General features: G+C 40.0%; 3 protein-coding genes across 9 annotated transcripts; 1 reads left to right on the top strand and 2 right to left on the bottom strand.

Annotated features, from left to right (window-relative positions):
• The first annotated feature begins 792 nt into the window (after window positions 1–792).
• On the top strand, window positions 793–5,266 carry LOC127784064 (NEDD8-conjugating enzyme Ubc12-like). Of its 2 annotated transcripts, none has more exons than XM_052311243.1 (6): window positions 793–960; window positions 2,550–2,661; window positions 3,526–3,634; window positions 4,287–4,365; window positions 4,555–4,671; window positions 4,922–5,266. In XM_052311243.1, exons 2-6 carry the CDS (start codon window positions 2,553–2,555, stop codon window positions 5,057–5,059), a joined length of 552 nt encoding a protein of 183 aa, XP_052167203.1. In that variant the 5' UTR covers window positions 793–960; window positions 2,550–2,552; the 3' UTR covers window positions 5,060–5,266. The 2 variants fall into 2 exon arrangements, with proteins under 2 accessions (XP_052167203.1, XP_052167204.1); XM_052311244.1 differs by having other exon boundaries at window positions 798–960; window positions 2,553–2,661.
• A 3,901-nt stretch (window positions 5,267–9,167) lies between these two features.
• LOC127785083 (sugar transport protein 14) lies at window positions 9,168–13,191 on the bottom strand. Of its 2 annotated transcripts, none has more exons than XM_052312505.1 (4): window positions 12,993–13,191; window positions 12,607–12,859; window positions 10,051–11,003; window positions 9,168–9,963 (listed from the first exon to the last, which is right to left on the bottom strand). In XM_052312505.1, the coding sequence occupies exons 2-4, from the start codon at window positions 12,749–12,751 to the stop codon at window positions 9,460–9,462; spliced, it is 1,602 nt and encodes a 533-aa protein (XP_052168465.1). In that variant the 5' UTR covers window positions 12,752–12,859; window positions 12,993–13,191; the 3' UTR covers window positions 9,168–9,459. The 2 variants fall into 2 exon arrangements, with proteins under 2 accessions (XP_052168465.1, XP_052168464.1); XM_052312504.1 differs by having other exon boundaries at window positions 12,607–12,890.
• A 9,794-nt stretch (window positions 13,192–22,985) lies between these two features.
• On the bottom strand, window positions 22,986–27,311 carry LOC127783641 (nudix hydrolase 20, chloroplastic-like). 5 transcript variants are annotated; one of them, XR_008019368.1, is made up of 9 exons: window positions 26,987–27,311; window positions 26,844–26,908; window positions 26,014–26,194; window positions 25,710–25,790; window positions 25,357–25,482; window positions 24,393–24,468; window positions 24,167–24,282; window positions 23,918–24,045; window positions 22,986–23,811 (listed from the first exon to the last, which is right to left on the bottom strand). XR_008019368.1 is itself a non-coding variant. In XM_052310834.1 (9 exons), the coding sequence occupies exons 1-9, from the start codon at window positions 27,245–27,247 to the stop codon at window positions 23,752–23,754; spliced, it is 1,098 nt and encodes a 365-aa protein (XP_052166794.1). In that variant the 5' UTR covers window positions 27,248–27,308; the 3' UTR covers window positions 23,111–23,751. The 5 variants fall into 5 exon arrangements, 4 of the variants coding, with proteins under 4 accessions (XP_052166792.1, XP_052166794.1, XP_052166793.1 ...); XM_052310834.1 differs by having other exon boundaries at window positions 23,111–23,811; window positions 24,389–24,468; window positions 26,987–27,308; XM_052310833.1 differs by having other exon boundaries at window positions 23,117–23,811; window positions 23,925–24,045; window positions 24,389–24,468; window positions 26,987–27,306.
• Between the last annotated feature and the right edge of the window lie 223 nt (window positions 27,312–27,534).

The following is a 27,534-nucleotide window of genomic DNA, read 5'->3' on the forward strand; positions in this document are numbered from 1 at the left end:
AGCTAAGGGTATTTGATCGGGTCTCCCATTGCATAAAAGTATTATCAGACTTTTTTCCTTAGAAAGATCGAGAGGTTTGCGGTTTTAAAAAATAAATTAAATATGTCTAGAAGAAAATGCTAGCGTATACACAAGGGTGGACCAAGATACTAAACAACCTAAACCATGGCTTTATGTTCAAGATTTCGCCATATTGGGTTAAATACAGACAAAAAAAGTCCTCGATTGACCCGTTTCTTTATATACACACAGTACAACAAAATGTGCTCACCAAGTAATTCTATACTATTATATCATAAAATTAAGCAGTTCCACGTGAAATTTGTATAATAAATGCATACTATAATCTAAGTTGCGTTAGCAAGACAGGGGCATGCGTGCATTAGTTGGGCCCGCAAAGGTGCAAATGGTACGAAAATTAAACACATCTCAAATTTTAAACACATCTCGCGTATTACCATCGATCAGTAATAAATCACCAACATACTTTGATTCGAAATATAATAGACTTCCAAGCCATAGTCCGAACATGAGTTCCGAGTCCATCTCCAATTATACGGACGATCAAGAACAGAAGCCGAATATATCATAGAGACGTAAAAATCACACCTTTAAATTAAATCTCTTTAATCACATCGCGAAATAGTAACGTCGTGTCGTGTCCGTGATTAGGTGAAAAACTGAAAAGACGTGCGAAATTAGGTCGCATCTTGAAATCAAAAGCGAGTCGGCGTAATATTCCGAATTCTTCTCCTTTTGATTTATCTATCTTTTTATATAGTTTTCCTGTATACAGCCCACAAGGCCCAAACTCTCTCTCTCTCTCCCGCAAACAGCACAAAAAGGCAGCAGCTTTGCTCTGCTCGGGTGTTCCGCCGCCACCGCCGCCGCCGACGAATCACTCCGGCGGGCTCTTCCCTCCTCCTCGTCCTCGTCCACCGGCGACCGGCGCTTCGTACGGTGCGTCTCCTTTCTTGCGGAAAGATTCTTCCCTTATATTTTTATTTTGCCGGTTGATCATGGGTAAAGAAACCATGAGGGGAGGAGGGTTAATTTTAATCTGCTATTGTTCTTGTTCTAGTTGTTTTTTTTTTGGGTTCAATTTCGATGAAGCTTTCGTTTTCCGTTGTGGTCGCTGGATTCATCTGCTGGGTGTTTCCGTGGAAATCTAGGTTTTCAGGTTTGGGGGGGCGCACTGGGAATTGGGGCATATGAATAGTTGGGGATGTAGGAGAATTGTAGTAATGCTGATCGTTTGGTGGAATTTTAGCCGATTATCCAAAGTTAAATTCCTTTGCTGATGATAGGCTGATTCTTGATTTTGAAAAACCTTTTTTTTATGCCGCAGCTTTTTTGGCTGGAGTCGGGAGTTTAACTAGTATCTTGTTAGGGTTAGTCCTTGCTGTTACTTTTGTTGTGTTTTTGTCACCTTGTTGGTAAAAACGAGCATCCTCTTGGAAACGATGGAGGCTTAAGGAAAACCTTTTTTAGTGCATAGATTTTATAATTCACTCTGTTACTACCCACATAGTCGCGCTTTGCATGACTTTTGATTGTTTAATAACTTTTGTGTATGATCTATTAGTTTAGGTAAGCTTTTAAGAAGGTTTTGACATAATAAGTTAATTTGTTTACAAAGTATTGATTTCCCTAGCCAACTATAGATTTAGCTAAGTTGTACTGTATGTTTATAAGAGAAGTCACTATAATCCTCATGTTTCTTCTCTTATCCCCTCTCTTTTTTATCATGTGTCTAGGAGGTGGTACCAAAACCTCCGGAAATTTTCATATGTTTAGCCTATTTGTGGTTTTTTTTAATACATGTACTCTTTTGAACCAATGGCCATTGTTTATCCAAACCCTTCATCTCATTGTGTAATGTATCGACACCTCTATGGATTAATATATTTGTTGAAATTTGTATACTGCGAATTCAGTGTATTAACTCATGATTTTAGGGGTAGTACTTAGTACTTGCTATCGATTATTCAACAGAATGAAGCTGTGCATTGCCTTTTTTTTTAAAAAAAAAAGAAAGAAATTCAGGTTGTCAATGTATAGTATATGTTATGTCCTGTGGTGGTAGGTGTTTCTCTTTTTTTTTCTATCATGGAGTTTATCATGGTGCTTTTTACTGTTCAACGGTACGATGATATGATTGTGTCTCACATAATTTACAAAAATTTTGACTGTCTTTAAGAGATTCTGCCTATTATTAGGGTCAAGGAATGAATTATGGCCCACTTACTGATTTAATATATTGGGTAAGAGAAATTGATGTGGGATGCCTGATGGCTGCTAAAGGCATTCAGGCCTGAAGAGGTTGGCAGGTTTCCCTATTACAATGATTAAAGAAACTGAGATAACTGACTGAACAGTTGCTCTCTGGTTCATCATTAATTTGTACTTATTTGCATGTAAAATGATCCTTTATTTCAAGTGGATGCTTTTCTTCTGTTAATATATATATGTCAGTGTTGTTTATATTGTCAAAAAGACACATTCTTTTTAATACTTCATTCTATAAGCTTTTCTCTCTTGTTTCACAGAAGATGTTGAACCTCTTTAAGATAAAGGGACAGAAGAAGGAAGAGGCGGCAAATACAAATGGGAGACCTCCTGCTAAGAAGCAAAGTCCAGGAGAATTACGTCTCCATAAAGGTTTGTTTTTGCAGAAGTTTTTTTTTATTGTATTACTTGTGTTATTTGGTTTCTAGCGTTCTGATATTATACTATTCAATGTGTGCTGATTAGTGCTAGATTGAACTTCTCTTTCTTGCTAAATTTATGTATTTACATCTCTAGAACTGTGTCATACAAATGAACATGCATTAAACAAGGATCTAAATGCTAACTATTATCTATATATGAAATGTCCGTGAATGTACAAACTATGTTGTACTTTTGTCACCATATTGGTTGAGCGTGTACTTAGCTTTATTGGCCGCTCTTCTATAGAAATATGGACCTTGTGGGGAGTTGGAGGGGGTGAATGAGGCGGTTAGGGATAGGACATGCAGCGTGGTGTGACTTGGGAGTAGTGGGCACTAGCCAGTACTAAACAGGATGTTGGTGGGCTTGAGACAAAGGATGGGCTGTGGGTGAGTGGGCTGATAGTATCTTGCTGGCCCACACAAGGACATGCTGCTACATGTGACAACCATGACAACATCATGACTTCTACTTAGTATGTGTTAATAAAGAGAAAGATCCAAATGTCCAATTTTAATTTTTACTAAATCTGCATTTTCAACTAAAATCTAATTAACGTTATTTCAACTCAAATTGAACATGTGGCACACATATAATTCGCTTCTGAAATAATTCCATAATGATGTTTAGATATGTTGATTACACTATTGCTAGAAACCTATCTTTTTGTCAAGGCTCCTATTTAAATATTAACATAATAGGCATGACTCTCACTGTCTTTGGATCTTTTTATATGATGGAAATAGTTCCTTTTTCGTTAGTATAGTTTTTCCAAATATGGATCTTGCTGACTATTGATATTGTATCTTACAGACATTGCTGAGCTTAATCTTCCAAAGAAAACCAACATTACTTTTCCTAATGGAAAGGATGATCTGATGAACATTGAGATTACTCTTCGGCCTGACGAAGGATACTATGTGTAAGTATATTCTAGATGTTTCTTTTAAGCCCATTAAATCTCTTAGCTGTTCTATTACACATGCTCTTATATCAATTTAGTTTTTCTGTACTTCAATTTTGACTGAACATTTAAACTACTATAAAACTTTTTACTGTTGAAAGTTGCCACATGTAGAGTGTTACGAGGCATTGGATGCTTCTTGACATCTTTAAATCGCACGCATTTAACTTTTGATGTACTTGGAGACATGTTTGTTGATAAATATGGTTTAGGAGGATTAGCTCATATTTTACATTACACCTGACGATTTCTCTTGATGTAGAAGGGACAAAGGGTTGTTCCATTCTTTTAAAATTTTCAAATACAAATAAAAGTAGCTAATAATAATCTGTTGTAGATTGCTTTCATTTTTTCATTAGATGTTTCTTTTCCTATCTTCCTGGAGTCCTGGACTATTATAATGAATCTTTTGTCTGTACATTCTTTTTGTTCCCTCTCCTTTGCTGTAAAAACATTATGAACAATATGGATGACATATTTGCCCTAAAAAACAGAAGTGATGGTAATTGGAAATAAATCATTTGTGTGTTTTCAATATACACAAGGTGTAACTTTTTTCAGATTATTTCAAATTGAAGTATTCTAACATCCAATGTCTTTTCGTTCATAGGGGTGGAGCTTTTGTTTTCACTTTACAAGTTCCTCCTACTTACCCTCACGAGCTGCCCAAGGTCAAGTGCACGACTAAGGTAACATAGATTCTATTAACTGTAGCCTACTCCTTTCTTTATCGGTTTTTTTTTTCGCGAACGCGCTAAAGAATTGCACGTCAATATATTAGAAGAAAATGAGTTTTTGTTACACGACGCAATCAGCCAGACCGGCTTATGCCAAGGGAAGGGCTTTATCGGTAATATATTGATCATTTGACCTTGTAGGTTTATCACCCTAATATTGACTTGGACGGAAATGTCTGCCTGAATATCCTGCGTGAAGACTGGAAGCCTGTCTTGAATATCAATACCATTGTATATGGTTTGAACCTTCTTTTCATTGTAAGTATTTGTTTTAGGAACTGATCAATCTTTTATTTTCTATCAGCAATAATGGCTTAGTAGTTTATTTCCGAAGTGGCACATGATTAAACCAGATTGAACCTTTACATGCAGATATGTCTAAACTAGTCTGCTACTTGCCATATTACTATTTTAAATCTCACGTGAAATTGTTGTCTTTGTGGGATAGAACTCACCATTTGCACTGTGTTTTCTCATGTAACAATTATCTTTGCTACATTACCTGCAGCAACCCAATGACGAGGATCCCTTGAACCATGATGCTGCGGCTGTCCTCCGAGATGACCCACAAAAGTTCCGGAGGAATGTTCAGACGGCGATGTCGGGAGGCTATGTCGACAGGGTGCATTTTCCAAGGTGTAAGTAAGGTGTGTGTTTGCTGGTGCTCTGTGGCTGGCTTCTGCCCACCTTACTCCTGAATACCGTTCTGCAATCTGAACAATGTGACTTGCCCAAGAAATGTCATATTTCTGCTACATTTGAGTATGAATGATGCTTGGTTGAAATGTACTGGAATCATGTAAGCGCAACGATGTTTAAACTGAAATGTCAAATGATGTTTGGAAGTTGGCAATCGTAAGTGTGAAAGTGAACTATCTTTGACAGTTATGTTTTTTGTTGCTGTGGTTCTTAGTTGCCAACTTAGCTAGATTTAGGGCTTGTTCACTTTGATACCATTTTCAACGAACGATACAATTTTTAAAAAAAAAATTGCCAAAAAAATATCTACGTTTAGTTTGTTGTCAAATTTGGTAAATACATAAGAAATCCTACCAAAGTTTTGGCAAGATTGCCAAAATTTAGTAAAGTTTATTTTGGCTATAATCTGAACAGACCCTTATTTTTGCATGCATTGGTGATGGTTGGGGGGGGGGGGGGGGGGGGGGCAGCAACTGGACTCAACATTAGCATACACCGTATATAAATCACCGACACACGTATATAAATCATCTAGGATTCATAATCACGTGTATCCAAATAAACAACCTGACAGTTACACCAACACGGAGTCCATCAAACTTTCGGGTTGGCTGGTCTGACTGGCCTAGTCAATCTGGTCCCACATAGCTAGCACCACTTCGCTAAATATCATAAGAGTAAATTGCGTCCACGGTATATAAACTTGGTAGATGGGTGCGATCTAGTGTAACAACTTGAAAAATGATCATTTAGGTGCAACAACTTGGCTAGTACGTGCATTTTGGTTAAAGAATCAATATTAGACACCACACCTTTTTTAAGCCACGTAGTAAAAAAAAAAAGAGTAGTTGTCGTTGCCAATAATCTAAAGCCACGTAGTAAAAAAAAAAGAGTAGTCGTCGTTGCCAATAATCTATGATTGTCAAATAATAATGGTCTAGATGTATTGTATTTGCTTGCTTACAATAATAAATAACCTGTCGATTTGAAACCGAAAAATATAATGATCGTTAATTGTACTCATAATCATTTTTCAAGTCGTTACACTAGGTGCAAAAAAAATTGTTGTAACATAATTTTCGAGCGATTCTACTAGTCAAACATATTCAATTGTACTCAGGACCAATAATCTAGTAGTTATGCTTATAATAGAACAAACAAAATAGGTTAAATCATATGTATGTAAAAACGTTTTGACCAAAATGCACTTGATTGCCAAGTTCATGTACCGGTTTGCATATTTTTTAAGTTGTTGCACTAAATTGCACCCACCTGCCAAGTTCTTATACTACTGATGCAATTTACTCATATCATAAATATCAAAACCAGTTATCTCATATATCATTGTTCATCACAAATTAATAATCGAAACACATTGATTTCCCATTAGATACCATCATGTACTTTTAGCTTAAATTGTGTTGTAGAGTTAGTCTTAGGGGTACCCAATGCACACCCCTAGAGTCAGTCTCAGGGGTACCCAATGCACACCCCTGTCACCCCCATGACCACAAGATGTTTCCACTTGACTAAATTTAATCCATTTCCAGCCCCTAATATGTTAATCCTTAATCCTTATAAGATTCCAGCAACTGCATACATCGTGGAACATATTCAATTGCAGTTTTATACGAGCAGGCTGTTCAGCAGAGTGCCACAAAGTGAACTGGCATGGCACCTAAGGGTGAAAACCATATGGAAATTCCTACCCATACAGTTTCCATAAACAGTAATAAAAAATGATATTGTTTCTGATTGCTTCTGTTTATAGGTATATGTAAAATTTAGGTTTTCTATTTTTTATTTGCATTTTTTTGAAGTCGTCAAAGAATAGTTAAATTCACAAACACAGAAAATTCCTAACCGTACCAATACTGCTCCTCAAAAATAATAAAAAATGATATAGTTTTCGACCGCTTTATCCCTAATAGCACCCAGTATATATATAATCTGCAGGATAATGAAAACCCTGGATGCCTCAGGATCTTCAGGCTTGGACCTTGTAAGTTCATTTTATCAAATGCTTCACCATTTGCAATTCAGATGCATTCATCAACACCAGAGTCTAGCACTCGATGTTCAGTCGTTCAAACTCTGATGTGACAGTCTTTAATTTTGTGTGAAACATGAATACATGTTGAAAAGTAGTACTACGCCAGAAAATACGATTTAAGGTACTGAAATGTTTGTATTGTCGGTTACTGGTGTTTCTGTAATTTATTCATGTACCTTTTCTGTCCCAAAATATAAGCACTTTTAAAGTTTTTCACGGGAATTAAGTAGAGAGGCTAAATTGTGATGTGTTGAAATGAAAAAGCGATTGAGAAATTAAATGTTAGACGAACAATTGATTGAGATAAAGAAGTAGGTAGAAAAATAGCTAAGTCGATAGAAGTACTGTATTTTGGAATGGAGAGAGTACTTATGTGCATGAGAAATTACCAATTTACCATTGTTCAGGGCAGTCAGTTTCAGTTGCAGCACTGTGTGATCTTGTTCAGTTCTGGAATTATAAAATGGTGATTTCAAGTCGCTGATGCTACGCAAGTCTTCACGTCTGTTTCATGAGAAAAGTCTGATGCTTCCAGTCTGTAGACAATAGGCTTTTCAGAAACAGGTGAACTCTTGGATACTGTAGTATATTTTACTAGTGTATCGTATTACTTCAAGCAATGGCAAGATAAATAATTAGCAACAGATAAGTAGCACTGACTAAACTATGTACCACTTAGAAAAGGTCAAACTGAAACACATACATTTCTTGATGACAGATAGCCTATCCGTTCCGAAGTACATAAACTAATTAAAGTAGAGGGAAAAGATTCTCCCTTGTGACTTTGGTGGTCAAATTGTACATTTTGAATTATTTATATTCCCTTCCTAAGAATCCCATTTGTTGAAAATTAATAGATTTCTGTGTATTGGAATTAAATTGTTCCCATAAATATTTATATTGTGGTACAAATTTTGTATCCTAAAAATTTTCATATTTTGAAACGGACAGAGTACAAATCTTTATAAACACAAAACTTAAAAATAGTGCAAAAGGTCAGCCCAAAATGATGACAGAGAGCTACAGATAGTAGCAGGAAAATCTTCACGTACACTTCAAATTCCACCAGAGGTATGACGCTGATGCCAACTCTGAATTTTCAGTTTCCTGAAAGGCGCAAAGAACGGCGAGAATTGGGGATTGCGATGTTTCAGAATTTTATAAGGAGAAGCAATGAGCATGGCAAGATCGCTAGAGCCTAGAGATAAGCTGCACTGACTGTTGACTCCAACTATGGTATGGATGAAGAACTGATGAGTCAGACATATGCATGTGATCGTTTGACTCTGAAATGTTCAGAGTTTCCGGCCTGTCCTATTTAAATCGTCCCATGACCATTTGACGGATGAAAGCGACCGCAAATCTTTAATTTTTTTGTTGATGCTCAGATAGCATTTATCATTTTAATTTAGTTCTGCTGGTGAGGTGTAGCTCAACTATAGTGTCAGCATTGCATCAGGCACAAATGATGTTCAGATAATATCTACTTTATCCACTGATCTAGCTCAACTGTGGTGTCAGCATCGCATCAGTCACAAATGACCTAGGTAAAACTGTTAATTACAAGAGAAATATTGGTGCCACGATGGTCTCTGTCACACTATAATCGTTTTAGAAGCAAATCGTTCCTGCAAAATGAAGAATTATCTGCAACACACCTTGCAAAAACATCAGAGCAAATCTACAAGTTTTTTAGAGAAAAGGTCAGACACCCGGCTTTTTATCGAAAGCCACATAGGCAGTGTTTCAGGCTTTCAGCTGGGGGGCAGAGACCAGAGGTAACAACCCGACAAAACGAAGATCAAACTCTACTACTTTCTTCGTTTCATAGCATATATGTTAATAAATTAGACATATATGTGTGTCTAGATTCATTAACATCTATATGAATGTAAGCAATGTTAGAAAGTCTTATAACTTAAAACAGAGGTAGTACTTAGCAAGTCTTATAACCTTAAAACAGAGGTAGTACTTAGCTCTAGCCAACTAGCAAAACCAGAACTCTACACAAATCTACAAGTTATATTGAGAATAATTTCAAGAATTCAGAACACTGCATTCCTTGTGCATCATCAAGATCCATTAATCAGCCCACCACTACACTGAATCGAATTCTGAAGAACATGAAACTAAAACTATAGACACACGAGCACACACATGCATTAACCCTCTGACCTCTTTTGCATCAATCAAAGATCAAAAAAGCTACTGCCACATGAACAATTCAAGATCAAGTCTTAATCACCACCCACTAAAACCTTATTAAACCATCATCAATTCATTATCATCATCATCTAAACCTCCGACGAGCCGGACTTGGCGGCGGCGGCGGCGGCGGCGGTTGGCATGGCGGCCATCTGGTGGTGGTGGTGGCCCTGATACTTGGGGTCCTTCCTGACGATGCGCTTCCAATACCAGTGCTTGTCGAAGAGCATCCAGATCTCCTCGATGGGCACCTGCTTGGTCTCCGGCAGGAGGAGGATGACGAAGATGGACATGACGACGATGAGCGCGGCGAAGAGGATGAACACCCCCCACCGGAGGTGGCACATGGCGGCGAGGAAGCACTGCGCCACCGCCGCCGTCCAGAACAGGTTGACGCACACCACCACGCTCTGCCCCGCCGACCTCATCTCCAGCGGGAACAGCTCGCTCGGCACCAGCCACCCCAGCGGCCCCCACGACCACCCGTAGGCCACCACGAACAGGCAGATCGCCACCACCAGCACCGTGCCCACGCCCTTCGATAGCTCCTCGCCGTGCCCGAACTTGAGCGCCAGGATCACCGCCACCACCACCTAAGCATTTCCACAAACACCTTGCCGGCGTCAGTCCTCCGAGCACCGTCAAAGAAAAATCAAGAAACGTCTGTGTAGTGTACTGACCATGGAGGAGATCATCTGGATGCCGGCCTCGATGAAGAGGAATCTGCGGCCGAGGCGGTCGACGACGACCATGGAGACGAGCGCGCCGACGACGAGCATGGATCCCGTGATGATGGAGGAGTAGAGCGCGGCGGAGTTGCCGAAGCCGAGGCTCTGGAAGATGACCGGCGAGTAGAAGAGTATGGAGTTCATCCCGGACAGCTGCTGGAACGCCGGGATCCCGAGCGCCCCGATGATGAGCTGCGGCCGGTTGCGCGCGGCGAGCAGGCTCCTGAACGTGCCGCGCACCGCCCTCGCCGCCTCGCTCGCCTCCCTCAAATCCTCGAACTCGGCGTCCACCTTCCTCGTCCCCCTCACCTTCTCCAGCACCCGCCTCGCCTCCTCCAGCCGCCCCATCTCGACGAGGCTGTTGGGCGTCTCCGGCAAGAACAGCGCGCCGACGAAGATCGCGGTGGCGGGGCCCATGGCGAGCCCCAGCGACAGCCTCCACCCCCACGGGTGGATCTTGTCGGTGAAGTAGTTGATGACGTCGGCGACGAGGATGCCGAGGCAGGTGGTGAGCTGGAAGAGCTGGTTGACGGCGCCGCGGATGTTGTAGGGGGCGATCTCGGAGAGGTAGAGGGGGACGGCCTGGTTGCCGAAGCCGATGCCGACGCCGAGGAGGAGGCGGCCGGCGATGAGCATGGCGACGTTGGCGGCGGCGGCGTTGACGGCGCCGCCGAGGAAGAAGCTGACGGCGCCGACCATGATGGTGGCGCGGCGGCCGCGGCGTCTGGTGAGGTGGGAGGCGGCGAAGGTGGAGACGAGGCCGGCGAAGTAGAGGGAGGAGGTGAAGAGGGTCAGCACCTGGTTGTCGTACTTGCAGTAGTCCGTCTCGTGCAGGTGCGCGCTCTTCCGAGCGTACACCTCCGGGAAGAACTTGATCAAGAAATCGTCCATGGCCGTCACACCACCTGCACATTGAGAGAGAGAGAGAGATCGATTGGTTTTTTTTTTTCTTGCTGATTTCTTCTTCGATAACATTGCAGTTGCAGTCTTGCAGAGCAAAAAGATCGCAGTTGTTCAAAGATTGTAAAGAATCAAGGTTTGCATTCTTGAAAATATTGTTAGAAAGAGTTGGAAGCATAAAGAACTTGATCAGATTATACTGCCATGCAATCCTTTTGCATGTTAAAAAAAAAAGCATAAAGAACTTGATCAGGAAGTCGTCCATGGCCGTCACGCCACCAGAATATTTTGATTTTTTTTTAAGAAAGAGAGAGAGAGATTGGTTAGTTTTCTTGTTGATTTCTTCTTCGATAACATTGCAGTTTTGCAAGTGTTGTACAAAGATTGGAAAACATCAAGGTTTGCGTTCTTGAAAAAGATTGTTGGACAGAAATGAAAGATTAAAGAATTTGATCAGGAAGTCGTCCATGGTTGTTACACCACCTGCACATTTTGATTTTTGATTTTTTTTTTCTTGAGAAAGAGAGATCGATTGGTTGTTTCATTTTCTTGTTGATTTCTTGTTCGATAGCATTGCAGTTTTGCAAGGATTGTTCAAATATTGGAAAGCATCAAGGTTTGCGTTCTTGAAAAGACTGTAATTTTTGCAAAGTGCGCTTCTGCAAAGATTGTACTATGAAGCATCAAGACTGCATTTTTGGCAAGACGGTTCAACAAATTCAAAGCAGATGACTGCACTTATGTAAAGAAGTGAAGACTGTTCGGTCGATAATTGAAAAGCATCAAGTTTGCATTTTCCAAAGATTGTTCTGCAATTGCAAAGCATAAAGTTTGCGCCTTTGCAGAGATTGCTCAATAACTGTAAAGCATCAAGACTGCATTTTTGCAAAGATTGTTCAGTAACTTCAAAGCACAAAGATTGCACTTCTGCAAAGATTGTTCGTTTGATAATTGAGAAGCATCATGGAATGCATATTTTGCAAAGAGTGTTCCGATAGTTGCAAACTATAAAGATTTTGCAGAATTGGCGTTGGCTTTTACATTGTTATTTCACCAAAAAGAAATGTTTTTCTTATGGTGTTGTATAAAAACGTTTTAGAGTGTTCTTGGGGTTTAAATGCTTTTCATGAGAGAAGATATCTCTACTGAAAATGAGAGGACAGACACTGCACGTTAAGTGGCTAACAATAGCTTCCTAATTACCCCGGACAGCTCTGCAGCCGTGTCAAATAATTGCGTCCCCAAAATAAACATTTTCACGGAGAATCAAGATGGAGACGCCATCATTAACACACTCCTTTTTGCCTCGACAACGAATTCTTTTTCAGTCAGCATTTACCCTCGATCGAGACAATTAACAAAACCTCGAACAGAATAATCCAGGCTCCTAATTTTCCTTTTTCAAATTTGGAAATGATTCTTTCGATAGATGTTCAGTGATAATGGACCAAACTTTTGGAAAGAAAGTTCAGAAAATTCAGAGACAAAAACCTCAGAACCTCAGAACAGATCTTTCATGGACACGAAAAGAAAATGTAAATTCCAAGAATTGAACAGATGAACATCACTAGCAAGAACACACAAGAACTAAGATGCAGGATACTCAACTGGAGACTCCAAGATCGTAGCCGAAGAGTGACCCGCCGAAGGAGCCGACGATGCAGGCGAGGATGAAGTATCCGGTGATCTTCCCCTCGTACTGCTCCGCCCTCCCGGCGATCGCCTCGCCGCCGCCGACGAACCCTCCTGCCATCTTCTCTCTCTCTCTCTCTCTCTCTCTCTCTCTGAGTTTCAGAGACAGAGATTCAGAGTCACACTCTTCCTCCTCTCCTCCCCAAGAAATTTCGCAACAACTCCAAATCTGTTTATACACACGCGACAACTCTGAATCTCTGAAAAAAGAGAGAAAGAAAGCAACAGCTATAAGAGGAGTACAGAGAGAGAGAGAGAGAGTGCAGTGCGAGTCAACAGAGCCAATTGTTCAAGAAAGATACCTCTCGTCTTGGACTCTTTAGCCCTAAAAAAATCACAACAGCAGCAGCAGCATCAATCAGCAGTGATTAAACAAACTAACAGTGAGTTTGATCACTTGTTTAATCGGGCCTCTGTCACTAATCTAATCCCTGATCATCCCTAATCTAGGCTGGGCGACGAACAGCAGTGCAGAACAGAGGAGAGAGTAATCAGGGGATCGAGGTCGTTGGATGCGTGGAGTTTTATATGGTTGAGGAGTTACACGCACCCCCGGGTCTTGTGCGTGCGGTTTTTGGGGTTTTTGTTGCACTGGATTTGTGGATAATGTGTGGATAATTAGCCAATTTTAGCCATGGGGTTAGCACAGAAAAAAGTTTTTAACCGTGGGATGGATATATTGTTGAGCTGGTTGGGATAAAAATTAAGTGTCGTGTGGATAGTGACGTGGCACGGTAAAAAATGATGTTATCCTGTTGAGATGAGAAGATTGAGGCAATTCACACTTTGTTAGCACATTGCCCTACATGTCATTCTCTTAGAGCATCTTCAACAACATTTTCAAATTGGACTCTCTAAACACCCATATAGCTAACTCTCTATCTGATTTGGCTAGTCAAACGACATACTCACTCGAACAGACTCTCTATTTATCCTCTCCAAAATAATAACAAGCCCATATGTCAGCCTCTCCTCTCCTCTTCTTCCTCTCTCTCCCCCTCTTCCTTCTTCCCCTTTCCTTCCTTCTCGTCTTCTTCCCCTTTCCTTCCTTCTCGTCGACGTTGGGCGCAGGCGGCGCAGCGGAGTCCGTAATCAGCGGAGGCGGCGCGGGAAGGCGGAAGGCGTCAATGGCTTGGAGGGGAGGGGGCGGAGCTCAGGGCCGTCACTGCCGCCGCCATCCCGCCAGACGACGACGGGCAACGACGGGATCCGCTCCTCGCCAGCCTTCCTCGCTCCTCCCTCGTCATCGCGCCCTCGTCGTAGAGCCGCCTCGCCGTCGATCCGCCTTGCCGTTGAGCCATCGCGCCCTCGCCGTGAGCCATCGCGTCCTCGCCATCGAGCCGCCTCGCTCCTCGCTAGCCTTTTTCGCCCCTCTCTCGCCGTCGCCCCAATCCATCTCCCCTCACGGTGCGTGTTTTCGTGGGGCCCACCGTTAGCCAGTGACTTCGGCTGGCCAAATTTGGCTAGGGGAGGGAGTATTTTGGCCAGCCGGATGGCTTGGCCATCCATTTGGAGAGACTGTTGGAGGAGTTTTTGTTTTTCTATAGTGGCTAAAATTTGGCTTGGAAAGGCATTTGGAGAGGCTGTTGGAGATGCTCTATATTTAGCCAAAGTATTTCACTTGTGACTAACAATTCTTTATTTTTATGGCATATCACAAATTGGTATTTTGAGTTGTGGTAAAGTTAATCGTCAAGTAAATAGCTTGATTAAGATCGAGTCTATAAGTTAAAAACTAATAAGTACTAGCTAGATGGCAGCCACATGATTATGTACTTGGCTCGCTATATATGGGTTTAAATCCTAAACTTAGTATTTGTTCACAAATTTTTAGCTAACTTATATACATATAAATGAGATAATACCAACATGCTAATTATAGAATGTTTGTGATGTTGTCAAACTTTTCTTTGTTTTTCTTAATTTGTCACGGCACAAACCCATTATGAGGCATATAAACCAAGTTTGTCGGCCTTGGTACAAATTTGGGACACGTTGCATATTTTCTATTTTATTCAGCTTAAGCTGGCTTCAGTCAAAGCAAAATTCAACGAGGTAGCGTGTACTTTGCCAGTTTGATGTAGACGCACTTTTTTTATTCAAACCCAAACAAGTTGGATAAAACAAGCAGGAAATAGGCGGCTAAAACAAGCAGGAAGTACAGGTGGCAGATGAGTTCCGCTGTTTGTTTGTTCACACAATTTAGGCGTCTTGTGAGCTGTGAACGCGCATGTCCTACAGCATACGCAGATAATACACTCCCTTGGTTTTCGTTTAATGAGCGGATTATTGTTACTACCTTACCTACTAGTGTGTTCTAAGATAAATACTCTCTCCCTCCGTTAAAAAAATATAAGAATTTAAGACTTGATCATATATTTCCTAGTATAATGTATCTGGACATACCATGAAACGTCACATCCAGTACTAGATTCTTATATTTTTTACGGATGGGGTACATTTTTAGGCTCAAAATTTTGTCCCAGAATAAGTACAATCTTACGGTACTATATTCGCTTTATATTATAAGTTGTTTTATTTTTTTCCTATTTAAACTTTTTTAAGTTTGATCAAATTTATAAAAAAATATATTAGTATTTTTAACCCTGAAACAAATATATTCAATGTTAGATTTAACAAAACTAATTTGATATTTTAGATGTTGCTAATTTTTTTATTTAATCTTAGTAAAAAGTCAAACGACTTATAATATGAAACCGAGAAAGTATTATTTATCTCATCAATCACATCTAACTTAAATTTCTCTCATTCTACCCTTAACTACCTACTCACTTCCTATCATCTTTTATTTATTAGGGTACACCTAGGTAATTTTTCCTCGCTCTTAATTTCTCCTCTTACTCCTAAAACTAAGCAGGTACTCCCTCCATCCAAAAAAAAGGCAATCAAGTACTACGATGTGACATATTTTCAATAAATTTAAACATAGAGTATGTCTTTTGTTGCAGCATAGTACTCAGTTGTTTTTTTTTTACGGAGGGAATACATATTATCCAATATGAGTCAGACTAAATATTTTGGATATGTGTAAGGGTGTGTTCGGCACCCAATGTTCCCAACCCCTCTCATTCGTTTTTCGCGCGTATACTTTTCAAACTGCTAAACGATGTATTTTTACAAAAACTTTCTATACGAAAGTTGCTTAAAAAAAATCAAATTAATCCATTTTTTTAAAAAAAAACTAATACTTAATTAATCATGTGCTAATGGATTGCTCCGTTTTCTTATTTCCGTACTATGATGGGGTGCCGAACTGAGCCTTAAGTGTCGTTGGTAGTGTGAGTTCTGTACTTCTGTGTCGTGGATGTTATTATCCAAATAAAATTGCCTACTATGATTATTTTTCAAAGATGACATGTCACTGCTTTTATATTTAACTGAAGTAGTGACACGATCCAAGCGAAAAACAAAACATAACACAGTGTCTTTTATTATGCGTTATTTTATTTCATTGAACATTTGAACCGTAGCGACTAGCGAATTCACTCGATCGAATGACCTGCTGGATCCTATATTCCTATAGAGTGAGAGCTACTGCTGCTTAAAGCTTTGCATCGCTTTAACTAGGCAAACCTTTAACTATGACTAGAGACTAGGGACTATTACTAATTATTATTAAGATCATAAAAAGGGACTCATCGTGCTGTTCTGGCAGCAGTTTTGCTTTTGCTTCTCTTCATGTTCTTTTGGCGTTTCTCCCAGCTCTGCGGCGAGATCTCAGTCAGTTCCACGATTTGGCAGTTTGATTCTGTGCAATGGATTATAAATTGCTATGCGCACAACGTTGTGGTACAAAGAGATCCAACCATTAGATCTCTCTATGATTTTTTTTATCTTATTCCTTTTCTTTTCTCTTTAATTTTGGCATGTTGGACACTGCTTAAAAAGATTTATATTGTTAAAAAAAATTGGTTTTGAATGTTGACTTAATTGGAAATGTATATATGATTTACTGGCAAATGTAGCTTGGGGTTCGAGTGGACTAATTGCCTTTCTTTTTTCCTTTTTCTTTTTTTACAAAAGGCACAAAGGTTTTGCTTTTTGTAGAAAGCATAGAAAGTTTTGCCGGATGACGGCATACAGTGTTCAATGCAAATTGTAGCACACAGGCCGACCATTTCACACATTGGGCCAAAACTGATTATTGTGTTTATTTGGATCTGATGGTGGGCAACTGGACCTAGCTGTGCAAATCAGGAAACTGATATCTGGGCCTGTTTGGTACAGCTCCAACTCCTAAATATAACTCCAAGAGTTGAGTCTGGAGTGAAGCTGTAGAGCTGCCTAAACCCAGCTCCACAAGTCTAGTACATTTTGTGAGAGAGCTCCACCCAACTGTTTGGCTGAGCTCCAGCTCCAGGAAGAGTGGAGCTGGAGCTGGAGCTGTGCCAAATAGGCCCAGAGAAGAGTCGGATGACATAATACATGTGTGTACAACAGATGAAAAGAAAAACACAATCCTTACTTATTTTTACACGCGCGTAGGACATGGAAAACTAAACAACATACGAAAAACCCGGAAACCTTACTTATCTTTTAATTAGGCATAGATATAGATTTTTCCTTTTCTCTTTAATTTTAGCATCTAGTATCCTGCTAAAATATATATTTTAAAAAAAGGTTTGGAATGTCAGGTTAATTGGAAATGCATTTACGATTTTCAGGGATGAAGCTTGAGGTAGGAGGGGACTCGTTGCCTTCTTCCTCTAGCTGCCCTTCCCTGTTCTCGTTGGAGATCCACTGGGTGGTTTCCTTTTCCCCAGCCTCCACACTGAATCCGCCATTGCTTTCGGTTGTCATTTAAGTTAATTATGTATGTACTTGTACCCATGAATCTCATCATATATGGAAATGATAGGCAACTTATGTTTTGTCATTATAAATGGTTGGGACAATTTTTAAATCAATAGTCTTTCCATGTTCTCAGAAGATGTTGGGAGCCGTTGACCCATTTGTTAGTGTTAGTGAAAAACTATTTCTGAAAAGATAGTAACCTTATCTTGCTGTGGACCTTCAATGGCGGCAAATGGCATTGCCGCCATGTGCAATCTACTAACCATGTAGCACAATGCCATGTTCTAGGAAGGAAGATAATGACAATAATGCAGGTCTGGTTGTTCTCAAAAGAGAACCTTGGTTGGCAATTTGGTATAATTGGTTTTCATAATACATTAGTACTAACTATGCTAGAGAAGATACTCGGTCTATCTGGGATACTTCCATCGATCCTTAGTTGTTTCAACTTTTTTAAAAGTAAGATCATTATATTGCATAATGACCTAGCTTTTGGAAGAAAGCCAAACAAAAAGAATACCCACATTCATATACCACACCGATCCGCTGGGATTTCCATCTTACAAAAACACGATTTTTGCAACATAAAAAGGCATACTTTTATATTTAGGCATTAACATAGAAGAAAAAAACCAACCTTTTCCTACTAAAGAGCCATAAACCCTTGGAAAACTGGAGCAGACTAAATACACAAGCATATAGAAAAAAGATCATCAGGTGGTCTGTCCACCGGTTTCCGTTCTCTCACCTTAATTAGCATCCTATCACATTAGCTTTGCAACATGTTGTTTACCTCCTCTCTTTGCAAGCTCTTCTTTTTCGAAACAAACGGTATCGGACAGTGTGATACTCCTATCTCATATTAATATAGTAGAAAAAAATATAAGCCTATAATACTGTGAATCTGTAATTAGGAATGAAAAGAAAAACAAACACACCACCACATGCTGACAACACCACTGTGCGTGTGACCAGACACCGCTAGACCTACAAAGTAGCTGCCCAGCAAACTGTCCAAACAACTAAGAAACACGGTGACCTCTCAGACACCATCAGCGAGAAGGGTTGTAGAGGAGAGTGTGAGAGAGAAAAAGATACATTCATCCTCAACGGACCTGAGAAACGTTAACCCATCTCAACTGCTTTGCAAGCTTTCCACTTCTGCTTCTCCATGAACATCATCTAGTTGTTTCAACTAGCACTACTAATCTAGAAAGTTTAACAAGATACTTACTGCTACAATCTACAGCATATTTGCTTAATTTTGTTAAGCAGTAGGATTGTCATTCAGTTGTCACCCTTTTTTGACAAGTCAGCATATGAACAAATGAACTTAACCAAGAGCTGTCTAGTTCACATGGAATTATTAGAAAAATTGGAATCTTCTGATAACTACTTTGTTCTTCATGTGAATGACATATGATTGAGAAAAATAATTTGCATGGGATTTTATTTTGCAAATGTCATCGGCATAAAGGGACAATAGATGAACAATAGCGTCTCCTGCTATTCTGGAATCAGTTTCGTCATTTTACTGTCATGCTCTATTCTTTGGGCTGAACTTATCTTCAGAGTACCGCAACCAGTGGCGGACCCAGGATTTTTGTCCTGGGTGTGCCCATGCTAGCTATCAAGAGAGGCAAATCAAACACTATATGCACATAATGACACAAATATAGTCTTAAATTTAGGAAAGTATTGGTGTATCCTGAGGGTGAATTGAAGAACAAAATAACACAACTCACTTTGTTCAGTTACTTTCCCTCCCTGTTCTAAGGTTTCCCATCACCATTAGAAATGTGAAGCATAGGGCATGGCCTGATGAAGTAGAATCTAATGGTGCTTTGCTAAAGAAAGAAAAAGAATACCCATATTCTTCTTCGTATTCTAATCTGATTGATTCAACTTGATCTCAGCGTACAAATCACAAAAACATGTATTCAATTTTTGAAGTTTGTACTCTCATTGATTTCACTTGTTAGCTCATTCTAGTTTTCAATTTTCAATCAATCTATGTCTCCATCTGTTAAGAAAAAAAAATCAGAGAGACAAAGAACTGAAGAAGTTTGAGTATACTTGGACATGGACAGATAATGAGTGGAACTGGACCAGGTGATTTAGTCAGCGCCTAGTCCAGTGACCGGCAGCCTCTGCCACCGGTGCTCGCTGTCCGGCCGCAGCGCCACGACGCTCAAACCGTCCATGCGTCGTGCTTGCCATGAGGCTGCCGATCAATGATACAGTGCCACAGCGCGCCACGCTGTCGCAGCGCCACCAACGCCTGCTCCAAACCCTACCGCATGAGTGCTAGCCAAAGGGGAACAAGTTAACAACATCATCTTCTGGTGGGCTGTGCAACAACTAGACTTTTACTTCTTGGGCTTTTGCTTAGTTTCAGCCCACTGATGCATATTGCCTACTAAATCTTTTCCGAATTTTCTGGGTATGCCGGTGCATACCCGGCACCAGCAACTAGCTCCTTTTCTGTTCAGAATGAATTATTTTCAGTGTCCTATGAAAAATAAAAAAAATACATAATTAAAATTTATGTACAAATATTTTTCTATGTATAAATGGTGGTGGGTCTAATGCACACGTATGTATGCACGTGGCTTGCACGAGCGTGCCCTCTGGCTCACTTGTGTGAGGAGAATCCGAATCGGGAAAGCCCACAAGTTTTCTCTCTCTACCCTTCAAATAAAGCCCATGAGCAGGAAGTCCGAACCGAATCAAGGCCATGACCATGCGACCCACTTGCGAAAATGCAGTTTTTTTTTCTACTTGAAATAAAATTTACACAGAAAAAAATTGTACATAGAAACTTTGTAGAATAAATTAAAGTAGAAACATTATACATAGAAACATACGTGTAAATACAAAAGTATGGAAACTTTATACGTGAAAAAAAGTAAAACTTTATTCATAGAAATATTAGATATACAAACTTTATACTTAGAAATATTCAAATTGCAAAGAGAAAAAAAAGACAAACACCTATTGCGCCATGGGGCCATATATACTGCTTTGTTCTGTGAGACAAGCATGTTTGATGTTGCTTGTTTCAGCCCAAAATCCGCATGCACGAGAAAAAAAGAAATCAGACCGAGGCCAAAAGAGGTAAATAGGTGTATTCACCCTTGTGGCCTGTAATTTGCCATTAGCCTTTTTGTGTTCAATTTGCCTGGCATTATGATTTTAGCTTGTTCAAGGAAGTTCATCGTTCTAAATAGAGCATACAATCCTAACTCTGAACGAGAACCCAATTGTTCGGTTTCAAATATTGAAATTGTTGTTCTAGCTACTATCACCACCTAAGCATATAGTTATGATGGACCATTTTAAAATTATAGCTTTTCATTGTTTAACCTGTGTAATAGCTGAACCGGAATTTGATTGCCACCACAATCAAGTATATGTTCTAAACAATTAGATTATTGCAGAAATTTATGAATCATTATTTTGATCGATCTGATGTACTCATGTTGTGTGTTCTGCTAATTCATCCCTGACATCCATTGGCTAAGAAGGCACACAAGAGTATACTCTACACGATTAGATTAGTCCAGAATTTGCACAAGAGATACATCCGATTCCCGAATGATTCATCTCCTACCAATATTCGTGCACATAGAAGATAACAACAAATTTAACATGCCAACTCAACCGTACGTTCATAAAACATCCTACTACCTCTGTCCCAGAATGCATAGTAGAAAAAGCCGGACCGGAGACTGACCCGGTGAGCTCGTCGGTTCACCGGTTCACTGGTCGAACCGCCGGTCACCGGTTGGACCGCCGGTTCATTGTTAATTATTTTTTGAAGTCATAGTCGACTTTAAATGGTAAATAAAGTAATTATTCTCTTCTCAGCAGCAAGTTCCTCTTGCACGGTTGGCTAGGTGAGAACGTTTAAGTCATGCATGCCCCTTGCACGAGCTCTGGGGTTCGATTCCCCAACAGCCCAACCAAAAAATTAATTTTTCCCACATAGCTAGCACGGTTCACGGTCTGACCGCTCTGGTTTTAGGACGGTTCAATAGAAAACCGCCGGTCCAACGGCTTTTTAGCGGTTTACATACCTGGGCGGTCTTTTCTCGAAACCGAACCGTGCTATTTGTTGGTTCCGGTTTTTACTGGTTCAACCGCCGGGCCGGTCCAGTTTTTTATACTAGGCCAGAATGTAGCTATTTCTAGGTTGTTTGGATGGATTAAGGTTTTGGGTGTTATGACCATAGTGCCCTTCTTTGATGGAATCATGAATATGCTGGCACAAGGACACGCAGCTATTCCCCTGGCACCTGCATGGACACGCAGCTATTCCCCTGGCACCTGCATATCCAGAATAAAAAATGGGACTAACTTTTAAAATTCAAACCAAAGAAGTCTGGTGCCTATCTCCTCGTCTCCTCCATGGACTAGGGATATGTGGTGTGTCAGTGCTGTAGGATGCAATGCACTGGATGTCAGCAGGGGTAAAACAGGTATAACAGCCTCTCACCTACCTAGAAATAGCTTTCTTTTGGACAAATTTGAATTCTAAAAATAGCTACATTCTGAGACGGAGAGAGTACCTAGAATGCACAGCTGCAGTCATAACATATGTGTGGTGAAGTGATATGATGGACTAATTAAGGGCAAAACGTGTAAGACTGGAGAGTGATGCGTTCCCAGAATTGACAAAGGTTACTGCTTGCAGCAGAACATGCCATGTTGAATCTCGTCGCCTACCAAGCCTAGTTTCTCTGTGAGTAGATACTCCCTCCGTCCAATAAAAAAACAAACCGTGGGTTTTCGTGCCAACATTTAACTGTCCGTTTTATATGAAAATTTTTTATAATTAGTATTTTCATTGTTGTTAGATGATAAAACATGATTAATTCTTTATGCATGACTTATCTTTTTAATTTTTTTCATAATTTTTTCAAATAAGACGGACGGTCAAACGTTGGACACGGAAACCAGGGTTTATCTTTTTTTGGGACGGAGGGAGTACATCTATTCAGCACTCGAATCTGGGCCTTGTTTACTTATAGAAAAATTTTGGGTTTAGGCTGTGTTTAGATCCAAAGTTTGGATCCAAACTTCAATCCTTTTCCATCACATCAATCTGTCATACACACACAACTTTTCAGTCACATCATCTCCAATTTCAACCAAAATCCAAACTTTGCGCTGAACTAAACACAACCTTAGTTAACATGGGATATACGGACAAATATTTAAAGTATTAAACGTAGTTTAATAACAAAATAAATTATAGATTCTGCCAGGAAATTGCGAGACGAATTTATTAAGTCTAATTAATCCATCATTAGTAAATGTTTAATGTAGCACCATATTGTCAGATCATAGCGCAATTGGGCTTAAAAGATTCGTCTCACAATTTACACGTAAATTGTGTAATTATTTTTTTTCTATATTTAATACTCCATATATGCGTCAAACATTCAATGTGATGGGTGAAAAGTTTTTGTTTTGGAAACTAACCCAGGCCTTAGTGTTAGTTTCGTACTCTAAGTTGTGGTCTCCTGCTTAAGGTCTGCTGGAAACCCCTGCGCTCTAGTGGCCTATTTTCTTTTTTTAAGAAAAATCTCAGTAGTCAGTACATATCATATACACGGCTAAATGTGCTTGTTAAGTTGCTAATCTGATTTCATATGGACATATCGCTCGAATAGTCATATGATAATTACTTGCGTGATAGTATATCACACTAATAAGTATTCGTGATCAGTGATGTTCCCTATTTTTTTTTGCCGGGAGACCAGTGCAATTCCCTTTTAGCTTGACATATATTTCCTCCATATATGAATTCATATTCCCTCACTATTTATGTTCATACTCAAATCCAGTACTATCCCCTGTTTTCCAGAAAAAAAAAAAGATAAAGGATAAGGGACGAACTATCCATCCATAGCTCCATGCCAAGTGATCCACCTTCCGCAACGCCTGGTGTCCATCATCACAAATTCGATTAAGCAAATCAAACACTGAACTTGTTGGGCAAAAATCAAATATCAAGCAAGCATTTGCACTTGCTAGTTGGATAATCCTAGCCACAGTTGGTTCTTCAGATTGTATGTGTATGGAGCCATGGAGGTTAAGGTTTTCAAGAATCTGAACCAAGGCTCGACAAATGTGATTACACACTGCGATCACTGGAGGACATGAAAGCACTTGACAGAGTAAAGTGTTGAATTTAAGATCCTCATAATCAGTCTGAACTGAAGGCAGCACTACGAGCAATCACCTCTCCTCAAGCTTTGCAGCAGCTTTAGGTAGCCATGGTAATCTGGGTTTATATACCTAAAGGGGATATTATCAAGACAGCATGTGAGAAACTTTTGTTAATGATAGAACAAGGAATTTCATTTTTTGGTTGCGAGGAACAAAAGAAGGATATAATATGCACGTGATACCCATGACGAAAGAGAAAGTCAATAATCACAAGGTTGCAATTTGGCTTGAAAAAATGTGTCCTCCGGATAATATTTGCAGCATGTGGTACAGGGATTAATCTGAAGCTATCAACCTCTCCATCTGCAAGAGTTGGTAGAAGATTCATTAAATATTTTCATGCTAGAGTACCATTTGTAGGGAACAGAGAAGTATAGCATATGGTTAGGGTCAAGTTTTTGTTCTGCCAAATGGGAATGTTTACCTTCATTATTAGGAACAAAATCTGGAGGAAGTTTAAGGTCATAGCAGAAGAGAACATCCCTTTTGTATCTAAACCCTTCAATATCCATGTAAGAGATCGCTCCAACAGAGGTAGCACTAGCAAACATGGTAATTATGAGTTAGACTATGGGTACTTGCACGGCAAACACGATGAAGATCACAGAGAAATTTATAATTTTTCAGGCAACAGCGGTCATATTACTTGCTTGAAATGGATCTTGGGATTCCTGCTTCCTCTTCACATTCCTTGATAACATTCTCTTCACAGGAGATTCCATATGGCTAAAAGTTTTCAAGGGGAATCAGTGTACCAATCAATGTAAGTTAATAGCTAGCTATTCAGTTTCACAACAGAGAAACAACATGTCAGAGCGAAGCACTGAGCCACACATTTGAGACTAACACATCCCTACTTGTTTGATTGAATTGACTTTTTGACATACAAGACAGATTAAAACCCTTTAGAGAAACTTTATATGAACCCTAAAGAGGCCACCTGTTCATGCAGCCTACATCATTATAAATAATAAGAAGTATGATATTACAATTTATTGTCCCAAAAGCCAGCTGAAATTTCTCATCTAAGCTTTACCAAGAACATCAGATTAGCAGGTATATAATTGCCAAGATGCCCCAAAACGTTAGGAGCAAAAGAATCATATGGACAAGAGTTTAAGGCCATTTGAGGCACATCATTTGCACGTAAAACAAAATCCAGCAAGAACATGGATGTTTATGTTGCCCAAAGTATGCTGAAACTTTCTTTTCCATATATCTGATGTAGCTGGTTATGACCACAACGTTCAGAACATAATGAAATTTTATCATAGATTATTTTTTATTTGGAGATTACATGCATTATAAATATTATAGTGGAAAATGAAGTTTGATCGCTGACCCAGTGGTACAACTGGTGACCAGTGACCACTAACCAGACACTTCAGCCAATTCAATCTTAGGCTGGATCTGACAATAATCAAATAGAAGCTTAAAATGTTACGGTCTGATATATGCACAGTTCCCCTTTAATTGTTTACGAAGAAATGAAAGCATCAAAAGGTCCTATGCAATTGTTTTAAAGTTTCATAATTTACTAAAACAAGATGATAATTGAAAAATAACTACTGCTAATAAGATGGACCAAAAAAACAGAGTGATGGAAATGCACACCAGGCCACCAGCAACAAGATGATCAAGCATTCCTGGAAAGGTCTGTTTCGTATCACTTCTCTTAGCAATCCAAAGAAATTTCTGGCTCTCCTTCTCAACATACCCATTCATATGAACTCCATAAGCCTGCCATATATACATAACATCTCATCGATAAGGATTGAGCACTTAGACCATGTCAATTATCAAAAAACAAAAAAGCCAGTAAATTGCCACATGGCAGATATGATTAGCAGTGAGCAGCTATTTGGGATGTAGAACACTTCCCTACAATTCACTAACATATGCAGATAGGTGACACTACTGGCATATAATAGATTTCCTTTTAAAAATAAGGAAGCATGACAGAGAACCTTTATACCAAAGAAGGGAGCAGCAGCACGTTCCAGAGAGAAGTAAACAGGCATGCCATAAGATGATGTTATTGGATAGAGCTGTTAGATTGCAAAATATTATTAGAACGAGATTATAAAGAGAAAATGTGAAGTCCCCAATAAGGCCTAATAAAACAACAAGAATATTTAAAAGACAACTGTGGCAATTCAACTGAAAAATGCAGGATCCAACATTCAACAAATCAATAAATGCATCAGAATTTAAAATCAAGCGTGTTCATAAAAGAATCAAATGACCTGGATACTGAATTGTGGAGAGTACCTCATTTCGAATACCTGGAATCAGATCTCCTAGGCTTCTTATGACACTTCCAACAGCATTTGTTCGTTCATCTGGAGTCCTTAGAGATAAATGGAGAGTCACATGTTCAACATTATTGTTTCCATTGCTGCCCGAGGCAATGGTAAAAACATCACGGAAGTCTCTTAGATGTTCGACAAAACTGAAATTGGCATGAATGAGATAAGAACCTTGTAAAACCAATCTCACCCTAAAATATACACTGAATCATGAATATTGTAATTGTGATAAGTAGTAAAATATCATCATAGTCCACACTGCCAATGCAGAGACTGAATCCCAAATAATAAAACTTTGTGCTCGTCATGGTATGAGCTTACCTCATACAGACAAGAATATCGAAATTTCAATACAAAACATACATTTACACTTACTATGTGGACAAAAATAACTAGACACAGAAAGATGCGAAATTTGTACAAGTATGCAACTTAAATCTTGAAAAAAGATGCAGCCAGTTCAAATAAACGAGCCATAATCAGATAGTGTGACTGACCACATTATTTAAACAATAATGCAGATCAACCATAATATTTTAGGCTGCAATGAGACTAGTTACGATTACGCATGTTCCGCAGTATCTGTCATATTTATACCCTCATTTTCAGGGATATTTATATCCTGTTTGGCTCGGTTGATCATAAGCTGAAAAAGCAGAGTTCTATCCGATCAAGGATTATACTGACATGGAGTTGACTGAATGGCTGTTCCTCACGATTCGCAAAATTTGGAAGACAGAATTCGAATTATGAACACATTAGTCTCAAATTGGAAATAATAACTGCACTCACCCTTGGTGGATATACCCCACAACCTGATCCTCCACCATGAACTCCACGAACACCCCCTTCTTGTCCTGCGAAACCCCAACTAAAAATCCACACCTGAGGCGTTCAAGCGCGCGCGGTTGACACGGTAGGGGCAAGAAACTCACCATTCCACGGTTGCAGGTGTCGACCTTCCGGAAGTACCCGGAGAGGTCGGACTCGTCGCCCCGCCGGTCGTCGGCGGCGACGCGGAGGGCGTCCTCCCAGCCGAAGCTCGCCGCGGCAGCCGGTGGCGCAGCGGCGGAGAAGGAGACGGTGGACGAGAACGGGAGGTGGCGGCGTGCTAGGAGTCGGAGGTGGGAGGGGGAGCTCCGGCGAGCGGCGGCGGAGGCGGCGGCGGAGAAGGAGGAGGCGGCCGTAGCGGCCATATCGCCGGCAGTTGGCTCGCTTTGTTCAGACGGGAGAAAAATGTCAAATAGAAGAGAGAGGGGGATATACATACTCCCTCCAAATAGTGAATAGCTGCCAACTATTTTGTACTAGTAATGTTTCAAAAATGAAATTTGAAGTTTGAATTTGATCAATCGGCAGCAAGCAGCGACGGTGAAAATAAGAAATGAAGCGTCAAGTACTACGAGACATTGCCTTCTGGCCCAGTCATCTTGCTGCAAAAATTTTGACAATTTGATCCTTTACAAAAGCTAATTTCGAAAAT

This window comes from Oryza glaberrima, chromosome 9 (assembly GCF_000147395.1).
Source record: "Oryza glaberrima chromosome 9, OglaRS2, whole genome shotgun sequence".
Classification (NCBI taxonomy): Eukaryota; Viridiplantae; Streptophyta; class Magnoliopsida; order Poales; family Poaceae; genus Oryza; species Oryza glaberrima.

What these genes read in the sequence shown, in the direction of transcription:
- LOC127784064 (XM_052311243.1), top strand. Translation starts at nt 2,553, where the DNA reads ATGTTGAACCTCTTTAAGATAAAGGGACAGAAGAAGGAAGAGGCGGCA. An exon ending in AGAATTACGTCTCCATAAAG is followed by an intron (nt 2,662 to 3,525) that starts GTTTGTTTTTGC and finishes TGTATCTTACAG; the next exon opens with ACATTGCTGAGCTTAATCTT. An exon ending in GTTTGAACCTTCTTTTCATT is followed by an intron (nt 4,672 to 4,921) that starts GTAAGTATTTGT and finishes CATTACCTGCAG; the next exon opens with CAACCCAATGACGAGGATCC.
- LOC127785083 (XM_052312505.1), bottom strand. Translation starts at nt 12,751, where the DNA reads ATGGCAGGAGGGTTCGTCGGCGGCGGCGAGGCGATCGCCGGGAGGGCG. An exon ending in CTACGATCTTGGAGTCTCCA is followed by an intron (nt 11,004 to 12,606) that starts GTTGAGTATCCT and finishes CTCAATGTGCAG; the next exon opens with GTGGTGTGACGGCCATGGAC. An exon ending in TCCAGATGATCTCCTCCATG is followed by an intron (nt 9,964 to 10,050) that starts GTCAGTACACTA and finishes GGAAATGCTTAG; the next exon opens with GTGGTGGTGGCGGTGATCCT.
- LOC127783641 (XM_052310832.1), bottom strand. Translation starts at nt 27,247, where the DNA reads ATGGCCGCTACGGCCGCCTCCTCCTTCTCCGCCGCCGCCTCCGCCGCC. An exon ending in GTGGGGTATATCCACCAAGG is followed by an intron (nt 26,195 to 26,843) that starts GTGAGTGCAGTT and finishes TGCCAATTTCAG; the next exon opens with TTTTGTCGAACATCTAAGAG. An exon ending in CTCCCTTCTTTGGTATAAAG is followed by an intron (nt 25,483 to 25,709) that starts GTTCTCTGTCAT and finishes TATATATGGCAG; the next exon opens with GCTTATGGAGTTCATATGAA.